This window comes from Scomber scombrus, chromosome 5 (assembly GCF_963691925.1).
Source record: "Scomber scombrus chromosome 5, fScoSco1.1, whole genome shotgun sequence".
NCBI lineage: Eukaryota > Metazoa > Chordata > Actinopteri > Scombriformes > Scombridae > Scomber > Scomber scombrus.
In genome coordinates this window covers 6,637,766-6,663,279 of record NC_084974.1, presented here as the reverse complement: position 1 = coordinate 6,663,279, position 25,514 = coordinate 6,637,766, and the positions used below count along the sequence as shown (strand labels likewise).

General features: G+C 40.1%; 1 protein-coding gene across 1 annotated transcript in view; it reads left to right on the top strand.

The window, feature by feature from the left end:
- The first annotated feature begins 3,515 nt into the window (after positions 1-3,515).
- LOC133980531 (calsyntenin-2-like) overlaps positions 3,516-25,514 on the top strand; it is a 136,487-nt gene continuing 114,488 nt past the window's right edge. Inside the window, exons 1-2 of the mRNA XM_062419284.1 lie at positions 3,516-3,546; positions 3,678-3,800. Coding sequence (XP_062275268.1) covers positions 3,516-3,546; positions 3,678-3,800 — 154 coding nt within the window. The remainder of the gene's footprint in view (positions 3,547-3,677; positions 3,801-25,514) is intronic.

Here is a 25,514-nt window from a genome sequence, read left to right as displayed (position 1 = left end):
AGGGGATGGCAGTTTAACAAGGGGAACGCATTTTGCAAACAAAGGGGATGGCATCCCCCCCGCATAGTGCTTACTTCTTACAAAAATAATTTTAAATATAGCCACAAACAGCAATAAGGGGAATTAGGGTCAGAGTCCGAGCAGATTGAAAACATTTGGATGCTTGTTTCTTATTTAATTGTCAATGAAATGTGTTTTTTCATGGGTGCAAGCTTAAATGATGAAACACAGTTAGCCTAGGAACTTGAAAATTTAGTGGAGGGTGGGTTTAATGACAACTTTGGACATTCTGACAATGGTCATTTAAGCCTAATTCATATCATTTAATTGATATGATTATGGATAGACTTAAATATATGTGGACATTTTAAGTAAATGTATGACTTAAGTAATGTAATGGCATTACAATGGTTCCTTTGTACATTTTTTTTTTACTTTAATATATTAAGCAATTCTTTCAATTTGTGTTCATAACAAACTTTACTTGTTCTCTAATGCACTCTTATTATATTGTGTTCAATTAAACTTTGCTAGTGCCTATACTATTCTGTATTCCATTATTATATTTTGTATTAACTTATTTTAGGGCTGTACTCAACTCAAAATGTTATACTAAACCTGATCTATTTATACCAGAGTTGTTTTTTTTAAGTGAAGTAAGTTTTAGACAAAGGTGTAACCTCTGCAACAGTACTTAGGTGAATCAGAATTCCCCTATCATCCTGATTTGCATTTGTACAGCTCACAGCATTTGTATTTACATGTGAAAGCCTTCCCTAAACCAAGTCCTGGGGGGGGGGGGTCAACTGACAAGCTTCTCAGGCTTGTAAAACTGCCAAAATTAAAACCCCACGTCAATTCCTGGCAGTTCCTTGTTGGTTTCTGTGTTGCACCCAAACTCCTGTGAACAGTCGTTAACCTGCACTTCCACGGCCATTTACAGTGCAGCTTACCGACAAAAATCCCACTTTTCATGCACCGTGATGCAGAAAAAGTTGGCCGAGCGGGACGTCATGTTCTATTCTTATTGATTAGAGGATTAACCGTGTTTAGTTTTGATTCAAGTCGCCATGGAGGAGTATGTAGCTAATCACTTAGTGTCAAGGCATTAGCAGCAGTGTGTTTCGATTGTGGTAAACGGCCAGAATGTTTCCCCTGGGGGATGTCTGGAACTGATGGTCTGGATCATTTATTTCTCCATACCTCGCCCTTCCTCCTCAACCTTCGATAGCCTGCATTGTTTGCAAGAACAGATGAGCATATCCATCCATTTTGTGATAATGACTCAGGGGCATGTCTCAAGCTGTCAATGCACGGACCCCATTCTATTAAGACAGCGTCGATGGTGTATTTCTTACCAGTGATGGGATGAGCAGCGGTTGTGGGTTGGGGTTGACATATAGGTGGCACCCCCATCGAGACGCTGCAGAGATTACTGGAGGTGGACGCTCCTTTAATGCCCTCATCACTCCTGCTGAAAAACCATTCAATCCCACACACAGATAGAGGCGAGGGTTTGAGGTGTCATTATCCCACAACTTCAGTCCAACCAGGCCAGGCTGACTGATAGAAAGATGCATTCTTTCTTGTGTTGTGGTGATATCACTGTAGTGGCTAGTAAGGCACCTAGTATCATAGCATTGCAACTGGATCACTTTGTGCTCTCACAATAGAACATTTTTAGTAATGCTGATAAGAGAACACTTAGGTCAGCCTGACACAGTGCTAAGTAGTCACAGTGAGTGGCATAAACTGTGGCATCAAGGATTTAAAGGTCAATAGGGCTCCTAAGCTGTGATACGACTGAATATGAAGCTCCTTCAATACTCCAGACTCCTCATTAGCTTTTGACGCATTGTGTTCAAATAGTGTTACACCCTGTATTACACATTTATTGGGGTTGTGCGCTTGTCCCGAGTTGGAGCAGCTTTTCTTTCATTTGCTTTTCAAATTTCTCACTTTCCTCCTTTTCATGATAACACCCTTCTTGTGGGTAATGTGCTGCTGAAATGAGTGCCAGGGTGCTAATTGTTCTGTCCCTGTATCACGACCAAATATTCCCAAAAGATCGTCCTTTGACAGTATGGTCTCTCTTGGCTGTAGTTTTGGCAGGGAATCACATTGTCCCTTGAAATTCCTGCAAAGCAGCGTCAGCAAGCTGTTTATTTCCAAAATTACATGGTTTGGCATTTAAAGTTGAATCCAGTATCAGTTTACCCCTTACTGTTGTAGCAAACTCATGCATATTTATCGTGCCCTAATAGACTAATGTGTTCCCATCTATATGCGTCTGTAAATGATCTCCTCTTACTGTATCTGGGCCGAATCATTAGCAATGCTTTCTGGGCTGACACTCATGAATATGCATCGCTGTAGTGTTAGCATGTTCTTTTCTTCTTCTCAGTTCTCACTAGTTTCTTGCTGCTTACGGCAGTCCTCAAAGACATAATTACAAAACTTGAGCTAAAATCAATCAAGTTTGGCTCTTTGTGTTACTCACAGCAAATGTATGAGCATTTTTATATACTTACTGTATGTTGCTGTTCAAACTTCTAACATTTCTAGAAAACTAAATAAAAAGAAGAGGACGTAAGAGTGATTTAGTGCTGTTTAATCAGATATGAAGTGCAGCGAAAACAGATAACCACATAAATATTGTATTCAAGCGATGAAAAAAACAAATAAATGCAGTTTCATTTGTTTCACAACAACAACAACGTTTTTTTGAGTACTCACATTATAATGTGATGTCTGATCAAATTTTTTCTGTTATGTTCCTTGGGAAAGTACACATTTTAGTATTTCCACGTGGTTTTTACTGCCATTCAGTGCATCACTGAAGTGATCTTTTATGATGATTCCTTGATTAGCACTTAGAAAGTCCACTTTCGTGGTTTTGCTTTGCTGAATTGAGAGTAATTATTGCTCATGCACTTCGTTTCCCATTAAACCGCATATTTTTTTAGCTGGAAAGCAAATGTTCTCAGGAGACCTTCAATTACAGGCTTGCTTTATGTCTTTTTCAATCCACCATATTGAACTTGAACAGTAGCAAGAGGACAAAATGTAATTTGTGGCTTTCTGTCCCAGTTAAAGTGACTCCGAAGGACATGAGGGTTTCTGCGCACCCCTTTCCCCCACTCTCTTTTTTCTTTTGACAGTAAGATGTAAATAAATGGCAAGTGGCTCGGCACATTGCCACACATAGCCCAGGGGGCCGTTACTCAATTATGGCCCTTAATCAGACCCTCAGCTCATGAACTTTGTTTTGACTTGGCCTTGGATACAGTCCTTTGCTAGCAGCGCAGCGGTGGTCATTGATCAAGCATGGCACAGCGCTTTGAAACCTGCAGGGAATGTTTCGTAGAAGAAAAGAACAAAACACAGAAAAGAGGTAGCTGAGGAGATTAGTAAAATGAGAATGTCTTCTAGAAATAGAAGCTGGACAAGCTCTGCCAAGAACAGGAAAAACAAATACGCCCGAATTCTTGCAGCAACACATAGCGTATGTGTTCATGTCAAGGTTAAGTTGTTTGTCTGGCAGACGTTTCAGGTGAAATGAAATGGAAGATGTACATGTATTTCTCAGCATGCAAAATCTTGACAGTTGTTTTGGATCTTGTAGCAGAAGTATTTTAGTATTAAGTATTAACACTCTTTGCTCTCTGTCTCCTCAGTGAACAAACACAAGCCGTGGATTGAGACATCATACCATGGGGTGATCACTGAAAACACTGACATCGTTCTGCTTGATCCTCCTCTGGTGGCCCTGGACAAAGATGCACCCATCCCTTACGCAGGTATGGTACACTGCAACCGTAATGGCTGTCAAGCCGCAGCATGATCATAGCAGCGGGGCTAAAGCCGGGCTAGCTCAGACCAAATGGAGGCAGTCGACGATGACTCAGGTGTTAAATCCACATGGGGAAGCATCGCTGCAGGATATACTTACACTAAGGATATAAACCCATATAAAGCTGTCATGTGATATCACTGTGAAGGGACTTAAATTGGCTTCATGTACTATAACTACTGCATCACAGCTTCTTTTTTTATTCTCTTAGTGTTAACCCTGCTCTGTGTTTCCAGACATTTAATCCAATAATTCTCAGTGAGCACACATCACATACACAGCACTCATATTTCATATTTGTTTAGTGAGGAAAGTGTCCCAAATAAGCCCCATGGTGGCTGAGGACAACACAGAGGGGGGAAAAAAGAAGACTCAAACCGGATTAGATTCTTCCCACTGTGTGACCATTCCAGCTTGTCTAAAGGGTGCCAGCTCTTGTGGGAGGACGTTAGCTGGAGGCTGTTGGCGAGCCCGACCAACCTATCTCCCGCCAGGCTGTTAATGTGGCCAAGGCCATATCATGGGGTTGGAACCCACTCACTGAAGCCCTCGAGCTGGGCTGGATGGATGGATGCAAGAGTGTGTGTGTGTGTGTGCAAACTTGCATGTGTAAATGCTTACCAAAATATTTTTTTCCCCACTGTTTACTATAGTGTGTGTATATGTGTGTGTGCATACGTTGTGGCATGGCCTGAGGGGGCTCACTGTAATGGGCACCCTACAGGGAGAAAGAGAGAAAATGATGAGACAGTTGGGAGGGTAGCTGGCTGACCAGCATATGTCCTCTGGCTCTTGATATACTGAGAGCGACGCGACGAGGATGCACACACACACACACACACACACACACACACACACACACACACACACACACACACACATAGACACACACACATAGACAAGCACAGCAGGCAGAGCACATGGGTATTCCTAGATTTCATAAGCGAGGATACTGGGAGACAGAGAGATTTCTCGCTAAATTATTAATAAACAAGAACATTAACATCACCAGCGTCTTATTGCAGTCTCATTTCTCTTTTTGCGCTATCTCTATCACTTCTCTCTCGCCACTCTTTTGCTTCCTCTCATCAACTCTTCCTCTTTTTTTTTACTCCTTTATATCTCACCCCTGGCCTATTGCACTTTTGAGCTACCCAACAAAGCCACACATACACACTGCACCAGTCACTCTCTTTCCTCTGCCACTTAAATCAGTAGTGTCCAAGCAGGCAGACACAGTTCAGGACAGAGACAGTTACTCAGTAATTAGGCGAAGCAAATCTTGCCATCTCCCACCAAATTGCTGGGGTGGAGTGTCAGGGCAGTGCACAGGTAGCTGTTAAGCATCATTAATTAAGGCAGCCAGGTTTTAATTAAACAGTGCATCTATGACACAGACGTGCCATGTCTGCCTGACTTCGGTCATGCTGCCGAAATAGTGATGGCAAAAACCCTGGAAAAGCTATAATTTATAATAAAATCACCATCTGCTACAGTGTACTAATTTAAACAGTGTGACAATACTTTGCATATACTGTATATACCCTACAAACATTTTAATGTAGAGTAGATTTTAATATATAAATGTGCATGATTTTAACAGATGGGTTTTTCATCTGTACTCACCTGAAAGAACATCATGAGTCACTTCATTTAAATATTAAGAACCAATAAGCCCACACTAAACCCATTGGCTACTAGTGTTTTTTTTTCTTTTCATGACTCCAAACCTGTCCAGTAATCCTGTCGGACTGCCAAGCAGGGTGCAACAGTCACCACACTCACTAGTCTGGAACGGCAGGGCACTGCTGGGCCCGTAAGCTGGCTGATACTGACATCGGCCATCACTTTGGCGCCACAGCAGCTCACAAGCTTTACAATCAAATAGACAGAATGTCAGGCAGAGTGAAAAACACCAGCATGGATACTCATTGTTTTATGCATGACTATGTAACAAAAAGTAGGAAAAAAAACAAAGCCTTGAAAAACAAAGAAAATAAAAAAAGTAGCTATATGCTAAGAACATCAAAAAAGCCCACTTTGGTAAACAGCTTTAGCTTTCTGGTATACCCAAGCCTAGTTTCTTATTCATGAAGGGGTTACATTAGGTGTATGAACAAACACTATCTGGAGCTTTTTCTTCTGTCAAGTCTGTCATAACACATAATTTTATTAGTTGACAAGTGCCTATACAAACTCAGTCAGTTATCGACTTGAGTTTTTTTCCATTCCGGTGACAGCTATACACAAAGTGAAGTTGCTGCAATTGTGCTGGATATGCGGAAAGAATCTGAATGATGCTTCAACTGTGTGAGCAAAGGACTTAATATGTGTCAGAAAAGAAAAAGAGGAAGAGAGAGAGAAAGTAAGTAGGTTTTTCTTGCTAATATCAGCATCTGCATCGGCCCCAAACATCCAGTATCAGTTTGGCTCTCCTCTGAAGGACTGTGTTGGCGAAGTTAATGAGCAAAAGCTGTGCTGAGACAGGTTAGCAGCTTGTCAGTTACTCATATGTTTCTATCGTGAACAAACACAAACACTGACACCCACGCATTTTCTTGTGGCGTAACATACCATTCATGTGCCAATCCTTCACTTTCGCGGGGCCCAGGAGCCCCTGGGGTTTTTGCTTGAACACCAAGGTAATGTTTCAGCGGTGGCCCACCGACGCATATGTTGTTCAATCAACAGCGCTGGCAGTTTGGACAGGCTCACAAGACCACGGCGTGCTCTGCAGACACATTTACTGTGCATAAATAATGTTTCACTCTTTATGTTAGCTCTGTTGTGTCATACGCAGTTTGCTTTTCTTCTCAAACGCTCAATCATTCACGGTAAATAAGTAGTCAGGCTGACAGCAGGCATCAGTCTGTTCTCGCTGTCTCATCTGATGACTGAACAAACAACGTTACTGGATTCAAATTTTACCGCATTAGCAAACTGTACCTTTCAAGGTATTATTAAAAATCAATTATCTCCGACCTTGGCTTTCTTTGGAAAATCCAAAAGCTTTCCCGTACTCCAAAAAACAGCGGGTGGTATCATATCGTCATTCACTGCCATAAAGCAAGGTAAATGGATGTGAGTAAACATACAGCCTGGCTAATGTGCTGTGATTAATTAGCCTTTCACTGTCTGTCTGACTGGGAAACTGATCTCAAGCTAATTATGAAAAGTGTCTCATTAGCACAGCAGCAGTAAGCTCAGTACAGTGTGTAGGTGAAGAAGCATGAACACTGTAATGTGTTTATTAACAAGAGACGAATGAGAAGGGTTTGTTTGAAAGATTAAATATGTTGGGTGACTCAAATGGAATGGAATGAGTGGATGTGAAATAAATAGCATTGTAAGTCAGGACTACGTTCAATGTCTGACTCCGTACGTGTAAAAAAAACAAGATAGTGCTCTGAAACCAACTTCACTGGAAATGTTATATGTAAATATTAAACTTGAATCAAGAAAAATGATTTAATATACATAAAATGCTGCCTATATATCTTTAAAAAAATATCTGCACATATCAGACAGCATAAACACTGATACCAATATATCTGTGATAGACCAATATCGGCCAATAATATCGGTTGACCGATATATCGGTTGGACTCTAATAATTTCTATATATATTATGCAAAAAGCCTCATAAATGCGGAGTCTAAAATGAACTTATCCTCTGTCAAAATACATAAATGAAAACTACTTGTCACTATTATCAGTGCCTATCATGAATGAAAAATTTAGATTTAAAAGAAGCGTCCTGATGAGAGACACTTTATGCCTTTTAAAGCTAATTTCATGAACTGAATACAAATTAAGAGAGGCCAGGGGGCTGCGCTTAATAAGTCATCTGTTTTGTTTTTTTTAATCCAATTTTCTTTTCTTTTTTTCAACAGGTGCCTCTTTCACAACTCCCTTAAAATCTCCACTTCAAAGCCATTGCTTAAAACCATGATTAAAAAGTAACAGATTGAAATAATTGCGTGTGGAGATAATCTATCTGAAGTAGTTTAAAACTCCTTTCCACCACAAAGCTGTCAGATGCCTTTAATCTATCGGTGCTTTCTGTTCAGGCTTTTCTCCCACCACTTTCACTCCACCTTTCTCTTTTAGTCATGCTGCTTGTATCTTGACCCAGAACAAGCCCTCACTTTCTTTCCCACTTCTTGCGTGCTCTCACTCTTTTTCTTTTTCTTTTTTTTTCCATCTCTGCTTAAATAATTTCCACTTGTCAGATTTCATCCAGCTCTGGTGCATTCAGGAGCTGGAGTAGTGTCCTTTAAGCTTCCTGGAGATGCAACATTATCCAAAGCAGATGCATGGCTTTCTCACAGATGATGACTCTTTCTGTTTGGAAGAGTTCATTCTAATTAGATCTATATTTGACATAATTTATGAATAGCCAATAGGAAACAGATGGGTGGAATAAAGTTTGTCCAAAATAAGAACTTAATTGCTAACACAGCAGTACTGTGAAGTCAAACTGAAGCACAGTGTTTTTCTCTGATACTGTTATTCATGCAAACTTCTTTTCGCAGACTTTTGAGCCGAAAAGCAGAGGCAGCATAATGACTATCTTGCTTCTGACATTCAGAGTGCCTTAGACTTTGGCTTCAAGACAATGGAGCCATCACTCTGCCATTGTTCACATACTCATTTATTAATGAAGTACTGAAATGCAATCTGCTTCCTCACTGAACCACGCAGATGAGGGAAATAGTCTTTGTAATGAGATTTTTTTTCTAGGCTTTTAGCTTTTTTTTGTCTTTTGATGAGTTACAGAACTGGCAGAGGGGGGCAAGCAGAATTAGCATCAGGACTTGCTCCTTTGTTCCTTTTAAAAGCACGTTTAAAAAAAGCATGTTTTAGGTTGTCTTTAAGGCCATTAAGGAGAATTTCCAGTCAACTACCTCTTCATCCAAGGGAGAGCTTGAGTGATGTAGTTGCTCTCACACTGAGGCATTCAGTGCTATTGAAATCAGAAACTGATTTGCAAGGTTTTTATCTTCCTGTGTAGTTTGCTCTATGTCTGAAGTGGGTAAATTTGCTTCTGTTGACTCTGTTCCACAAAGATTTCTATTCAGGGAAAATACTGTGGCTTTGTTGACTCTGCCCACTTAAAGTCCTTTCTTATCATGGGTATCGTGAATCAATGAAATATACACTATAAAATTATATTACAATTGATATTAGACATACATTAGACGTTACTGACTTCATTTTGATCACACTGTGAACACTGTTGTCATTGATAACATCACTGTGATACTTAAAATTGCTTTTTTCATTATTCCAATCATTACATTAAATTAATTCAATTAAATGTAGTTCCAACCTCCATGTAGTTATCCAGGTTATAGTGTAATAAACTGCTGGTAGGTAAATATCCTCTAAACTAATACCGTTGACTCTCGTCCTCTCTGTGGCTGCTGAACTAAAAGTAACGTTAGCTAAGGAATGCTAACGTTATAATCTCACAGACTGACAAAACAAGCTGCTGCTCAGCCCTCAATGTCTGCAGATCCAGGTTAAGGTGAATAATATATTAATGTGATTTGCTTAAAAGTATAACTGAGGGATTCAAACCATATTTTACTATCCAGTAGATACAAAGTACAAGGCTGGAAAATAATGCTTGATTGTATATTGCCTAATTTGTTAATCTGGTGGTCTTTTTGAGCCAAAAGGCACAATCTGAGCTATTCTTTTAAATATCAAAACTGTACAGAGTGGCGTTTCTTTAACAAACCATCTTTGACAAACCTAACATACCCAATCTGTTTTCAAGCACAGATTTATGTAGATGCACTGCTTGTCAATGAATTCCATTTAGTGTTACAAGTCAGAGGAAACATTTGAAAGAAAAATCGAGGGTCAGCAGGCAAAAAAAGGCAACACAGGAAATATGAACAAAATCAACACCTCAATATTCAAACTGTTGGAACAACTATTGGTGCTTTCACAAAATATTTACACTATGAGATTTTTTGATAAATAATCAGTAATGTCGATGCAATGACTAAGTGGGAAAAATCAAATAACAGAACAGCTACAAGTCTGGTATGTTAAAAAAAAGTATTACTTCATTCTAATGCAGCCTTTAAAACCAGGAAAAGATAACTCTTATCACAATATTATTAATATTAATATTACAATAATCCAAAATCTAAGACTATATCGAGTTTCATATCAGGATATCGATATAATTTAGATATATTGCCCAAACAAAAATAACCCTTAATTGTGCAACAATAATCTAAATTATCTAAATCTATGTAAAGTGCTTTGAGATGACTTTTGTTGTGATTTGGCGCTATATAAGTAAAGATTGATTGAATAATAGTAAGTGTATATAATGTAATAAAAGTGTAAAGAAGAGAAGCAACAGTTACGTACTCTGGCTTTAAGGCATTGTCACATTGTTATGACATTGACTCTGACACCTGAGTTTCCACAGGATACTCCTATATTCTGTAAATGTAGGCATTGAGACATTGAATGCTGTTTAATGATGCTATAATTAAGTGAGAAACCACAGCAACTGCAACATACGCTGTGAAAGCATCTACCACGTATATGGTACATAGTGTTTCACTGCAACCGTTGCCACAGTTCTGTGAATATTCAAAGGAAGTATCATGTGTAAGTAGCACAATGTAAAGAGAGCGCATTTGATTAAACGGAGGACACATTCTCAGGTGTGAATATGTGATTATATGCATAATATGAAAATATATATAGTTGCTGTTGTTGATTAATATTCAAGCCTCAAGCCCTCCAATTTAAGTGCCAACAAACTGTTATGAGCACTCCTCCTGGGATACAAACATACAAGGAAGGAGAACGAAAGGTCTGCCCTGAGTAGGCAGCATGATAGAGAGAAGGATGTTGTTTCATAGACTTCCAACTGAAGTTCAACTCTCGAAGCAGCACTCCACGAGAGCAATCCATGTTTTAGCAGTTTGTCAATACCACATTCATCACTTGCCAGTACATCACTGCTGCGCTTCAAAGAGTTTGACGCCGCTTTTGATATGTACAACTTAAATCTCGAGGTTCATCCTGTCTACCGTTGAATACTTGTGTTTTTCATCGCTCTATCTCTGGTCTGGCTCCCAGTCATATCTCCAAATCATACCATCCGACTTTCAGTCCTCTTTTCTGTCTCTTTCCTGAAGAGGACCTCCCTTTCTCTTTGAAATTTGACAGCTTCCTCTCAGCTGTAATCCCCCACATTTTCCTCTCCTGTCTTTCTATCACCTTGTTTTTCTCTGCTTCCTCTCTGGAGCTGTAGAGATATTCACCGGACACACACGCTTGACGCAATGTGCGTGTGTGTCATACTAAAAGCAGCAGATTTGATTTGAGTGGTGAGGACACTGCTTTGTAAACAACTTCATGAAAAATATCAGTGAGATCTGATTAGTCTCGAACGCACTCAAAGGTTTTTTTTATTCTTGTGAAGCAAAGCGGAAAATTCGAAGCATTCGACATCGCAACGCAGTCTTACTTTCCTCTCCACTCCTTGATTTACTTTGGTACTCATTTATTAATCCCTTATTCTTTCACCCTCCGTGGATTTTTATTGAATGGGCAGAATCTTCATACAAGGGCAAGAAATTGTCTGTCACACTGAATAAAAAAGCAATGAACTGCCGTTATTAAACATCACCCAGGAGAGCGTGGAGAAATGAACGTGTGAATCAAAGCAAAATATCCTTTTGATAGAAACATAACAGACAGACAGCTTTAAATTTCATACTAATCCCCCCCACCCACATCCATGTAGTTAATTCCTTGATGGCCTAAGCCCTGTAGCTCTGTAGCACAGAGGTTATTAGAACATCATTCCACCAAACATCTCACTGCTTTAATCACCTGACGCCGCCATCGCCGCAGAAATCCTCACCTCCCTTCGCCACTTTTCTTTCATGTTAAATTGATAGAGATAATTTTTTCAAAGTGAGATGAGGAATTTGTGGATTCATGCGTTCCCATTTACTCGGGAGATGGGGAGGAGGGGGTTGCCGTCAGAAGACCACTTTAGCCTCATCAGACTCGGCTTACTTTCTCTGCACAGGTCTTTTATCTTCTTTTTCTTTACATGTCATCATGGCTAATATCGTTTCCACATGTTCGCTCGCATGCAAATCAAAGTCTCAATTAACTGAGAAACTAACTGAGGGTGGGCGGAGGCTGGCGCACCATCAAGAAACTTCATTTAGGAGGATGTGATTGAACAATCCCTCATCATAACTGGTGACATGTGGAAAGAAAGCTCTAAATATGTAGGTGAGGGTGGAAGTTATATATATATATATGTGTGTGTATACATATATGTATATATATGTGTGTGTATACATATATGTATATATACATATACATATGTATGAGGTGTTTTTCCTTCCTGCATTATAATGAAATACACACATAGACCTGACACTTGACACACAAGCTTTGTAATTGATGGGGAGGTCTTCAAGGAAAAAATAGACTTTAAATAAACGAAGAGAATACAAAAACATGACAGGAAAACATCAGTGTTAATGAATGCCCTTGGATCACTAAAGATGACTGACAATATTCGGGAGGTTGCACATCAAGGTTATTTACCTGAACGGCGAATACATTAAATTTATTAGCTTTAAATTATATGAGCTGGTTTTTGCTTTCACTCCCTGTCACGTACGTATACGCACAGTTAAACGCCGCTGGCTGTACACCTTTACATTTCAACAAGGTTCTGCTCTTCCCTCAGAGAAAACATGACAGCTACAACTCCATGGAACATTTATGTATTATGAGCATTATATTAATCCTCATGAATTACAATGTGCTGGTGTGGCAGCTGACTTCAGACACACTCACGCATGCACGCTTCCAATCCTTACAAACAAAGCTATTAAGTTCGAGCCAGACACGTTGGTCTGAACACGGTTGAGGTTTTGAATGCACAACAAAATATAGTTATCTGACAGAATGGGAACAACGGGAGCCTTCAGGGGGGAAAATTGCTGGCTCCAACCCAATAGTCATAGAGGTTTTAAAAGGAACAAACAAGATTAGTCGCATGAGTATTGAAGGGTCTGGCTGAGATGGGAGTAATTGGGTAGAGAGAGAAAGAAAGAAAGATGTGGGAGGGAATGAGAATGACAAGACAGAGAGTCGTCTTATTTTTACATCTTCCAGCTGTTATAGATAGTCTTGTAAGTGGCTTGTCGCAGGACCCCGCGGTGAGACGCTTGCAAAATTATGGAAAATTAAGTGTACAAGATTGGCCACCAAAATCCAATCTGCTCCCAGCCTCAGTCATTTTGTAAAGTTGACGATGCCTGGGAACTTGTGACAGTCCAATTAAAGACATTTGCATATCGGGAGGCTTAAATTATTGTCATCCACTGGAGCATAAAATGGAGGTGCAACTTAGGAGGAGATAGTGGTGATCTGCACTCGTAGACCATTGAGAAGTGTGTGTGTGGGCGGGGTGAGAGAAAAGAAAGAGAATGCTTCTTTCAGCGGCTTACATGCATTATAATTGTACATATTCCCTATACTCATTCTCTGACTTGCCTGTCCTGCTTCATTGTCCGCTCCTATCTTTCCCTTCTAATACTCTCATCCCCTGTTCAATTTAAGGTCTCTCTACAAGGTCTCTCCCTCCTAAATCTCTCCATATGCACCACCTTTTGCTTCCAAAGGCTCCACTCATGCTTTCAGTTTGTTGAAAGAGGAGAAACAGTTCACTGTTTAGCAGATCTTAAAATTTTATCTTCTAGATAAATGGACAGAGCGCATGGGTGTGAATCATCGTTGTAAAACGCTCCATTACCAAGAATAAAAGTGGAGTGTTTTTTTTTTTTTTTTCTTTCCCCATGCCCAAGGCAGTTACCTCCTTCCCCTTTATGCCTCTCACTCTTTTCCCATCTTTGCCTGGGGCATGCGTAAGGTTTTGGCCTAGTGTCATGGAGGCAAAAACAACACGAGGTAAAGAACAAGTAAAAAAAATCTGTCAGATAAGACAGATACTTTTTTTGCCTCACAAGGAATGACTGCTGGCTGTACATACAGGCCAAAGAAGACATTTTTTTGTCTGCATCGGCAACAGTCTGCCCTCGCATCTCACCTTTTATATCTGTAATATCGGAGCCCAGCCGCAGGCGTTTAAATAACATTTCAACAGCTTTATCTGGCATATGTGGCATCAGACTGTAAAGTATTATAATGTAGTTGGCCTCAGCACATTATATGACATCACTCAAAATTCAGTGCATTGTGTAATGATGATAATAGGTTTTCAGATGTGGGTTCCCGAAGAGCGAAAAATACTTTACTGCTTATAAAATGCTTAAGACGTAATCATGCTGTTACTCTTTAAACAGTGTGGTGCTTTTTTGTGTGTGGAAGCAGCAAACCATAGTCTCCTCCACACTTTAAGTTATTTATGCCCCTCAATGACTCATGTTGCTGAAGTTTGCTGTATTAAAGGTGAAGTAGAGTACAAGGCCAAGGGACCACACAGCAGTTCCCTTCAGGGGCAATGATGTTATCAATTTTCTGCTTCATCACATGCACATTATTTCTTTGGCCATATACAAGGCTGACCTTTTGTACTCCTGGCATATTGTGTTTTTTGGGGGATTTTTGTGTGTTTTGTTGGGTGTTTTAACTTCAGACTGGATGGGCATGGAGCAAGACCTTTCATGCAGGAGAAGTGAGATTGTGTCCCGTCAGACGCCTCAAATTTGTATCAGTCTAAACCACACTTTAACCATAGTGTATTTGTCATGATTACAATATTTTTCTAACCAAGCATATTGTTCTTTGCATGCACATAAGGCAGGGATTCTGAAAAACTTTAGTATTTCTAGCACATGTACACTTGTGGCTGGTTGAGGATGCTTCTTAAACATTACAACAGTAAATATCAGGTTTCAGTGACAGTCCCTTAAAGTTCCACACCATTTTGCAGCATGAAATGAATAATGAAAAAAACAGAGGTTTCACTTTTTCCACTGTCAATTTGCTCAGTCGAAGTGTGTCTTTGCACAATCTGTAGTCAGTTGCACATGAAATGCAATGCTAACTTCAGCACAGACCCCCTTTTTCCACAAAGTTTGCTGAGTCATGTGCAGTGTCGCTCCTGTACGGCACCATATCTATATGTGGCAAGCAGCCAACTCGGTATTCAGTACAAAGACACGTGACATTATTAACCCACTTGTCACTCTTGACTGCCACTATAAAAAAAAAAACCTACACCTTCCACTGATGTTATCACAGCTAGATCAGGTCCTCAGTGATGTCCTGGCAAGCTTCAGCTCAAAGGACCCACAGTTAAAAGCCTGACCTGGCACTGAGACAATGTAGACTTTCTTTATAGCTATTGAAAGCGCTCTGAATGTGTGCCAGAACATGCATTAACATATGAAAGATAACACGGAACATATTAAGAGTCGGGCCGTGGGTGTAGAGGAGGAGGTTCAGCTCAGGCCAAGTACCCGATATAGGATTTGTCTTCTTTCTTTCCTTTTGAGGCCATATCCCACTTACTAAATGCAATTTATGCCAGAGGAGTGGGTACACTGGATGAGCACATTACAGGATGCAGTCAGTTGGTATTTTGTCATGAGCATATTCATATTTCATGTACCATAGTCTTGACTTTAATTGGCCGGAGTCACAGAGAAGTGAAGTGAAGTCATGAATGTGTCACTCAGGAGAAGCCAGGATTGGGAGCAGGAACTGCCAACTTGAGTATTCTGAAAGTTTGATGTACTGGAAGCCCATTTGGAAACTGCCTCGACCGAATCCTGTCTGTAGCTTTCCAAAACTTATCACTTAGCAAGGGTGCCTTCTTCATACAGGGATAGGCCAGTTGTGCAAAGGTGTGGAAGAGGGCAACCTTTAAACTTCTGTCTCCTGAGCTCTCTTCTTTCATTCCTTAAACAGCTACATCTGTCCCCAATTTGTACTTCATGGTCAAATTCCTTCAGTCCAGAAAAGTATTAAACAGCATAAGTACAAAACAAAAAAAATGTATGTCATGAAGGGTGCTGATCAAACAAGATTTCGGAGGCATCTACATTAGTTTTTTAGTCACCATTCAAAACCACGTCGTAGTCTTAATCACACTCATTTACAGGGGTGGCCGGCTCTTGGTAAGTGATGGTCAAGTGTCTGAGGGTGTTTTATTTTGTTTAATCACAGTCTTGAGCTTTAGAGTCCAGATTCTCTTCTGCCTCTCAGCTCTCCCCAAATAAAAAGCAAGGCTCATTTTCAAGGAGCGCCTTGTGGCTTATCAGAGGTGATATGCTGTCTTCACTTCCCCTCAGGCCTGTAAACTGAATGCATTAGTAATGAATCACTCTGCAACCATACCCAATTGGACAACAATTTGCGTCCATCCCTGTCTGCTCACTCTGTCTCTTCCATCGCTCCTTATGTGAGACCTGAGGGAAACCTGGAACAGACCAACTCGTAGCTGAAAATAGGAAGAGGGGGGGGGACCTGACCTGCTCAAACATTATTGTAAGGGAGGATAAGAGCCATCCTAATACTTATGTGTGTCAGACATACAACATAACCCTGCCCATCAGCATTATAGTAGATTATTAGGGTAGCATCTAACCTGACAGCTGAACAATTGTGTTTTACTTCTGCTGTTGCCCGATAGTGTCATTTTCATGCTCCTAGCTCTTCCCTGTCATTTTCCCCTTGCCTGATCCCTTTTGAGATACTGACGGTTACACGCAGAAAGAGGAATATGGAAAAAACTCACTGCAGCGCATTCTTTCATTGGAGTTGTCATACTTCATTGAAATGAAAAAGCCAACAGGAAACTGTGTTAGAAGCTAAACAAAAAACAAAAAAAAGAATTCGAAGGTAAAATTGTACAAGTGAGAGAAATGAAAGGTTTGGGCGTTTATCATCATCCATTTGACACACGGGAAAGGCGACAAGCGGCGGTGATAAAAGAGACACGGGATGTGATAAATGTGGCTGGAGTGTAAACTTTAATGGCCCAACCTTGGATGGGAGCAATTTGCCAATATTTAATTAACTGTAATGTGATCAATCAGAGCTTTAAAGGATGGAGCTGTTCCGATGGGGCTCGCTGCCAGCCGCACTCATCCTATAGCTCATTTAGCCTTGAGAAAGCTCAGAAGGAATGCAGCCATCAACAAAGTCGTGTCTGGAGGATCCCGTCGTCAACGCGGTGAAAACAGCTGTATGTTTTCCTGGCGAATCTTCGTAGACGTCAAGTTGTTTGTTACGGTTTGAGGCTCGCGTCAAAAATCCTAAAACATCAGGAAACATAATGGAATAATATATAATATGACAGAAAATGGATACATAATTGGATTGGATTGGATAACAATAATTCTGGTTTTTAATGAAGATAAATTTCAAATCCAGGATTATCAGCCTGCACCCTATAAAGTAGACTGAACACAAATGACTCAATACACCTCTATGGCAGAGGTCTGTGGTCTATTGTCTAATAGGTATGTGCCATAATAGCCATTAGCAGTAGCCTACTGATTGAGAATAAATTCATCATTTTATTCTTGATTGATATTTGTAATCATACTTACTTGGACATACATACTTTGTTTTTGTTTTTCTCAATGGTCAAATTAAATCCAAGAAAAATGTTTATTTAAATCTATACTTGATCTAAAATAAAAATAGCATTGTATAAAAAAAAAATGGGTGGCTGTGGCTCAGGAGGTAGAGCAGGTTGCCCACCAATCGGAAAATTGGCGGTTCATTTCCCGACTCCACCAGTCCAAATGTCGATGTGTCCTTGGGCAAGATACTTAACTTCTAATTGCTCCCTATGGCTGCGCCAATGGTGAATGAATGTGTGTGAATGGTTAGACTCCATCTAATGAGCAGGTTGGCACCCTGCGTGGTAGCCCTTCTCCTCAGTGTATGAATTCGTGTGAATAGGTGACATGTAGTATAAAAGCACTATGAGTTGTCAGAAAGACTAGAAAAGTGCTATATAAGTACAGTCTATTTGCCATTTACCATAGAAAAGGTCAAATTATGGCCACAACAGAGCCATGCTTGATGGTTGATGTCATTTCTGTGACCTGCAATGAGACCTTTTGAATAAACCTCTGACAAAAAACAAAATAAAACCTTGACATATTTTTTAGATAAATATTCACAGTACAGATACCTTTTGTTTCCTAACCTTCCAAGGTCAGCCATACTTTACAATGCATGTGTGCTGTTGTTATTCAAAGCAGATTCTTTGGCTGTTCATCAACTACAGCAAAAGATGCAATAAAAAAAAAACAGAAAATAGATGAATTAATTAATAAACACAAGTCTCAAGCTTTGGACAAAGATCCCAGAGATTCCCACTATGCTGTCTGTCACAAATATATTCCATCAATAGAACAGCACCTTAAACTGTCAAGGAAGATGGACAGCGCTCAGCCTAAGTGAAAATGAAGTGCAAATTGATGGCATATATTATCTCAGCTTCAATTTCCTACTTGACCTTTATAACACACCACCAAAAAAAAAAAAGGGGCCCCATGCTTTCTTTTCTATTGAGCCCCTAATCTGTCTGAGACAAGCGGACCCTTTGGCAAAAAAATATATGAAGTGGCTAATAAAAGCATGGCTGATTACATTAAGAAGGTAATTGGAGTCCTGCATGTACAATGAAATAAAGCTGGATTTGGTATAATGAAATTGTCTACTCAAGACTTAGTTTCTTTGCGGCTCTTTTCCTCCCCGTGAGGTCTGAAAGCTCATGGAGAGCAACAGTGACAGGCACAATTAGAAATTGTGAACAACATAGAGTGGTTGTAAAATGGAGCGCGACACTCAGCTTGGTTCACCGCTGAGTGTACTGGAATCGAAAGAGCATTATATTTAGACTCTTAAGGATGAAATAACATATTACATACGTATTTATTTTTCTTAAGAGGTCGCACAACCATATGTGAGTAGTACTTGCACACAAAAAATGTATAGAAACTGACGTATCTAGTGATTATAGCTTTACTCTTGAACAAACAGCATTGGCAAGTTCTTTAACCCTTTCATACTGTTCATGTTCTCATTCATAATAAGTCTCCACACCAATTCACATTCATAAATTCCCCATCAGTCACTAATAAATAGGCCTAGTTGATTAATCCTTAATGTAGAGTGTATTGTATTTGTTAATGGGAAAAACACATTTACAATCACTATATTATGATCCAGGATTAGATTTTATAGAATGTGAAAAATACATGTTTGAATGCTGATTTTTGAATTTTGTAGCAAACACAGGTCAAATTTGGATATTTCCATGTACAAAAATGTGTATCAGCTACACAGAAATTTTAAAAGTGTTGCATTTTAATTCAATTTTTGCGTGTTCAGGGTCACATAAGGAAAAGTCCACTTAGGGTATAGGGTGTTTTTACAACTCTCCATTCTAAAAATGGGTCAAATTTGACCCTGAACATAATGTAAGGGTTAAAGATGTTAAGGCTTACCATTGATCTCACCTGAGAACTGAACTCAACTATAGTTGTTGGAGTGGAATTATATAGAAAATAGAATAGATGCAATAGATCAATTTTACAATAATGCTTATTGTCAATGTGCCCAAAGGTAAAGGTAGACTTAGACACCTATATAATATATTTGTTTATGTACCTTTGTTAAAACTTTGTGTAGATTTGGTTTAAATCCCTGCAGATCCTCACAGCAGTGGTATAAGAGATTTATTCCTCTAGTTACAGTATGGGTTCAGACCACTGTCTTTTCTGGTAGTGCTAATAAAAATAAGTAATAGTTATCTTGTTAAGGTCATTCATTTTAGTACAGTCAGCCGAATAGCATGGCAAGGATTATTATGTGAATATGAGAACATGTTTGACATATACAGTACACCATCACTCCCCACACAAATGCATAGGGTTCAGGACAGCAGGAATTGGGGGAGTGACAGTAATTACTTCTACCCTAGGGAACTGAGTGGAGGTGGAGGTGGAGCTGGAAGGGAAATTTACAGAGGCAGTGGCAGTAGTCAAGGCAGATGGATGCAGCTGATAGAGCGTATATATTTTTGGTAAGCAGTGCAGCAAGAAGGCATGGAAGAGCACAGCGGGCACATGCTGCAAAGTAAAATATGCCATGAATAGTGCAATTTAACCAATGGCATTGAATTTTCTGTTCGTTCGACCCAAACAAACTTGCAGGTTTTGCTTTATTAGTGATTTTTGGGCACCTTAAAAGAAAAAAAATGAAAGTAACTTTACTGTACTGTATGAAATCTTTAACTTTAAGAAGTGTTCAAGTTGCTTAATGTTAACCATGAAAATGGTGTGGTGGTAGTGTTTTCTTGATTACTTTCTGCCTTTGTGTTTATGTCTATGCCCTGCAGGATCTTTGTGGTTTGTGCACTTTAAAGACTGTCAATCCACAGTGGATGCCTCCAGTCACACTATCATAGTGCAGCAGTTTTATACTGTCAACCGGAGCACTTTTAGTTCAGCTCAATCTAGAGCCTGACTATCACTCCTTCGACCTTAATGACCCAATACCTTGCACACACAAACAAACACACACGCACCCCCACACAAACATTAACACTGACACCAAAACCTCCAACAATAAGTGATTCACCAGCACTGATTTATCACCTATGGGAGTATGTGTTAATTACAGAGGGCTAATCGATAACTTCCACTAAACGATGGCTCAAAGGCACGTATGCTTGAGCGTTCTTGTGTGTGCACGTGCACGTCTGTGCGTGCGCAGGCGAAGCCCCTTGGGGATAAGTACAGTCTTTCGAACCTGCATGATGGATGGCGTGAGTATTTTAGCCATCAGCAGCGTTTTACAGGCTGTGAGTGGTCCGTCTCTCCGAGCTGACCCCGTGACAGGCAGCCTGGAGCTCGGCCAGCGGCTGCCAGGCCCGAACACACCTGGACTAATGACAGCAGGGGCAGTCAGGACGATGCCTGCTGTATTAATGATGAAACTACGTCCCTCTTGTGTAAATTATGAAAGCTATAGGCGCTATTGAGGTTTATTTTCCCCCCTGCTGGATATCAAAACGAGACAACAAATGAGTCCAACCCAGATAATCAGAACATCATTATACACAGATAAAAAAGAGGGCCATTGGGGGGAATTTGTCAGGTTACAATGACTACAGTCAAAAGCATATACAGAATTTTGCAGCCTTTGTTTACTTGTGGATTCTTTTCCAAACCCCAAAATGTTGTTTTCAGAGAAAACATACACACTGCCCTCTAAAATACTGAAGGCAGGAAAGAAAAAAAGGTTGTGATTTCTCTTATTTGGGATGATTGAAATAGACACGGTTAAAGACTGTGCCGTCTACTAAGATTAGGAAACCACCAACTGTGCTCTGTAGCCGTTATGGATGGAGGAGTGCATGTATGTGCTGGGGGAGAGGATAAAAACAATAAAGCAAGAAATAATGGAGGGTTGCCTGGGGAGTGGTGCTAAAGAACTAATAACGCTGTAAGAAATTTTGGTAATTTTCTGGATGAAAAGCATAATTTAGCTGCAGACAAATATGCGTAAGGCTCCATAGTAATTAGAATCTGGGGATTTGATTATAGAAGGGCGTCAGAATGAGCAATGACAGGCTTTGAATCCGGCTAGTCAGACGCAAGAAGGCAAAGAGACGCAATAATAACAACAACAAAAGGGAAATTAATGTAAACACATTAACAGAGTATTATCATAAGAGTCCACGCTTACTTGGAAATTTTAATTATCATTGAAAGCGTGAGGTCTATTATTACTAAATGTTGTTTCAGTCAACTTGTTACTATTTGCATATCTTTGATTTATCAAGCCACAGAAAAAGGGCGAGTTTGAGGCTTAGGAGGAAGTTTCAGGAAGGAAAAACTTTGACATGAAAGATGAAATGTAATGTTATCTTTACATGTGAGTAAAATCCCTGTTACAGCATGAAAAAGAAACCATTGTCACAACACCTCTGTGTATTGAGTTTTCTGTTTCACTCAAAACAAAACAGCTTTTGTGCTGAATCCTCTGTGAGGTACAGTAGACCTTGGCAAGAGAAAAGAGAGTTAAAGGAGGTGCAGAGCAGGAAATCCCAACCAGGACTTGAAGCAGTAAGATGTTCAGAGCTTTAACTTTGTGCTCTAGAGGGAATGTGCACATGCGTGGGTGAGTTTGTACAGTATGTATCTGCGGATCTCAGTCTAAAAGTGCTTTTAGGAGGGCGTTCTCAGCCTTTCACTACAGCCTGTCAGCAGTGGAACTGAAGCTACTGTTCTCAGGGTGACTTAGGCTTTAGTGGACTGTCGATCACAAAGTCGTACCATCGCTCAAAGCGGGCATTTAGCGACTCAATTTGTCAGTCCTCTAAGCCTCATGTCCAAAGGCCGTCTAGGGCTCTGCCCCTTGTAATAGAAATCAAATTTAGCTTGATAGATTTACAGCCCAGTGAATGCCCACAAAAGGGTTTTATTTGTTTTTCCTTTCGGGCTTTCAGCATAGTCTCACAATATTTTGGGATGAGCATGAACTCCGGAAAGCAGATTACGTGTCATCAAAAGGATTGAGTGACCTATTGTGCATTATATAAAAAGAATTGGCATCTACACCTACTCGTGTATAGTAGGCAAGTTAAACAATAACGTGAGGTTAGGGTTATGTTTACTGGGAGGTTTATGAGAAAATGCTTTCACTGAAAACCATGAAAACCATTTTAATGAGTTTGTAATTGAAGTTAAGGTTAAATAGATTCCCCCTCCAAGACTATATACATCTTATTCTTTCTTTTGTAATTAAACATCCACAAGTTGAAATTCTCACCCTACTGCATAGTTGCAGAGGCTATGCCCTCATTCAATGACTGAATACTCCCACATCCACATTTCTAGACTGAATTTGTCTTAACTGGCAGACAAGGCCTGTCTCATTTTTAACAGGTCCTTCAAATGCAACAAAGAAAAACAGCCATGCCTAAACTTGGAGGGCGTACTCCTTAAAGATGTTAAGTTTAAAAAGGAAATAAACATAAATAACCTGGTATTTACATGAAATAAACTGCTCCTTCCTACTTCCAAGCCATAGTCAAACCCCAAATTCTGGCCTGACCATTGCTCTCCTCTGCCTGTGGATGACTGGTCACTCCATCACTCCAAAAACTGAGTGGTTGCTCGAATCATTCCAGGATCATCTCCGTCCTGGACCTGCAACAATGGAATGAACAGCTGAGTCACTGCAATCCTTCATCACAGGCTGAAAATCCCTTTTCAGACACCCCATACTAGCACTTCCATCTCACTTCTCCATGAAAAAAAGACAAAGAAAATCATTTACAATGTAGTTCTGTAGCACACACAGGTGGTTTTAGTTAGCTGAGTAGTCTTCTTCTCAGGTTGAAGGTAAACAAAGCTCTGCTGGGAATTATGTGCCTGTGTCACCGATCAGAATGATAAAGGTTCATGTTTTCCCAACTTAAAAGATCAAGTATAAGAGTGAGCGAGATGTCAATCAAGCACAACTCTGTATATGCCCACACAGGCGTAGTCCTGAGGTTTAATTAGGCGAACGCGAAAACACCGTAATTAAAAAACTGTACCGGGCACGGGGTTGTTTTCCAAGTCGGGAGCCCTAAATAATGTACTGAAAAACCAAGGTGAGCAAGGTCTTTATCATCAATTACACCAGAGCTGGTTAGCGTGAAGGTGGAAGCTTCTGCAAGAAAAACATCTGGGATAAGGTAAGACAGTTCGCTCTGTTACTGCGCGTTAATTGCTGTTTTAATGAGGAGGTGCAACAGTGTCAGACTCTATGATCAATGCTCTGCTAATTGCTGTGGGTCAGTATGCGACTTGCAGCGGTCAGTTTGTCAGATTCGGGTTTGATGTCGGCTTCAAACTGATAGATTTTGATAGAAAATTAAGCATTTCGTTATCGTCCAAAACAACATGTTTTCGAGCGTTACGTTTTTTGCAGGAAAACAGACAGATAATACGGCCTATATGTACTGATAGTGAGGTGGGATCTCCATGGACACAGCAGAGACTAAGCTGTTAAATGAGGTCAAGTTTCTTGGAAGCTAATTTGGTTTTGATTATCCAATACACTGATTCCTGTTGCAGAGAGTAGTTCTCTGAAAGATTATGGATTCTTTCTTCATTTTAATAAGTTTGGTTAAGTCTTCCAGTTGAACCAGAAATCCTGCACTCCGCTCTACACTTGTGTTCACTTTATTTAGCTGTACCATTGAGACCAAGCATACTTTTGCATGCATGTATTTGCATTCTGTCTTGAAAACAAATATAGCCATTTAGAACCGATAAATCAGCGCCCTCATCATGAGCGCACATAATCGCTGTGTTTTGTACTTCCTGTTTGAATATTACTTACAGCACATTGATGTCTCTCCCTTCTGCCTGCGTGTAAAAGCAAGAGTACGGCTCATTACTCATCAGTGATATACGATTGTTGTCTATCGCAAGTGCACATACAGCACAAGCCGGCTCAGCTCTTACAAGAGAGAGCACTCTTTTTCTGTCAAGGTCCTTTCACTCTCTCTCCCCTGCTACCTTTCATTTACACTGAGTGCGTCAACAATACAGGCACAAATGAAATGTTTCAACTGAGTAATGGCTGGAGCTTTTCACAAAACCACAGCTCAATAACTTTTAATGCATACCTGAGTCATAAAAAATAAGTCACATTCATGTCAGTGTATGAAATACTGCATGTTAGTAATACACCTGTCAGTGAATGCCACCCTTTTTGTCTTTTATTCGGTGTATTTGAATGTTTTGTGGGTTTTTTTTACATTTCCTCACTGTGTGTGGTAGGAGACTGAATTTCTTTGTCTTGCCTTATATGACACAGCTGCCTTAATGTAGCAGCTTCCCACCCTGAAGTTGGCATTTAGGATGAATATGACCGTGGAATTCACTGCTGCGCACAATTATATTATGCTGTCCCCAGGGAGAGAGAGAGAGAGAGAGAGAGAGAGAGTACAGAGTTTTGCATGTAAGGACACGTGTATGCATGCGTGTTCACAAGAGAGAAAGAGAAAGAGAGAGGCGGTGTCAAAGATAGAGACAGGGGGCAAAGATAGCCTCGGAAATCCACCGACTCTCTTATCTTTCTTAATGATACATTTGCGACGATACATTTGCAATGATGACATCTCTCATTGTAATATGAAGTGCGTGCGCCTGTGTCAGAGCGCTACAAGACAGGATGTGAAATTGGGGTCTCAGAACGGGATGTTTTATTAGCTGTTGGATATTGCCAAGGTGGTTAAGATAGGCTATTTGATTTGCACTGCTCCTTTCATTTACTCTGTTTGATTTGCGATAAGTGACTTTTCCTGGGGAAGAAATCAGTAGTAATTTCACAGTTTGTGCTCTCTTTCTGTCTTTTCCTCTTTTTGTATCTCTCTCTCTCTCACACACATTCTCCCCCTCACTCTCTCTCTTTCTCTCTAATATGACGAGCCTTATGGACTCCTCTCGCACTTTTTCAGGGACCCCCATGTGCAGCCTCAAGGCATGATTGCGGGGAACGACACAAATGAATTGATTCCAATACAAATTAACTCATGATAGTAATCCCATGTTAAGTGGCTGCTGCTTAATTTCATATTGATGAATGAACTGCCTCA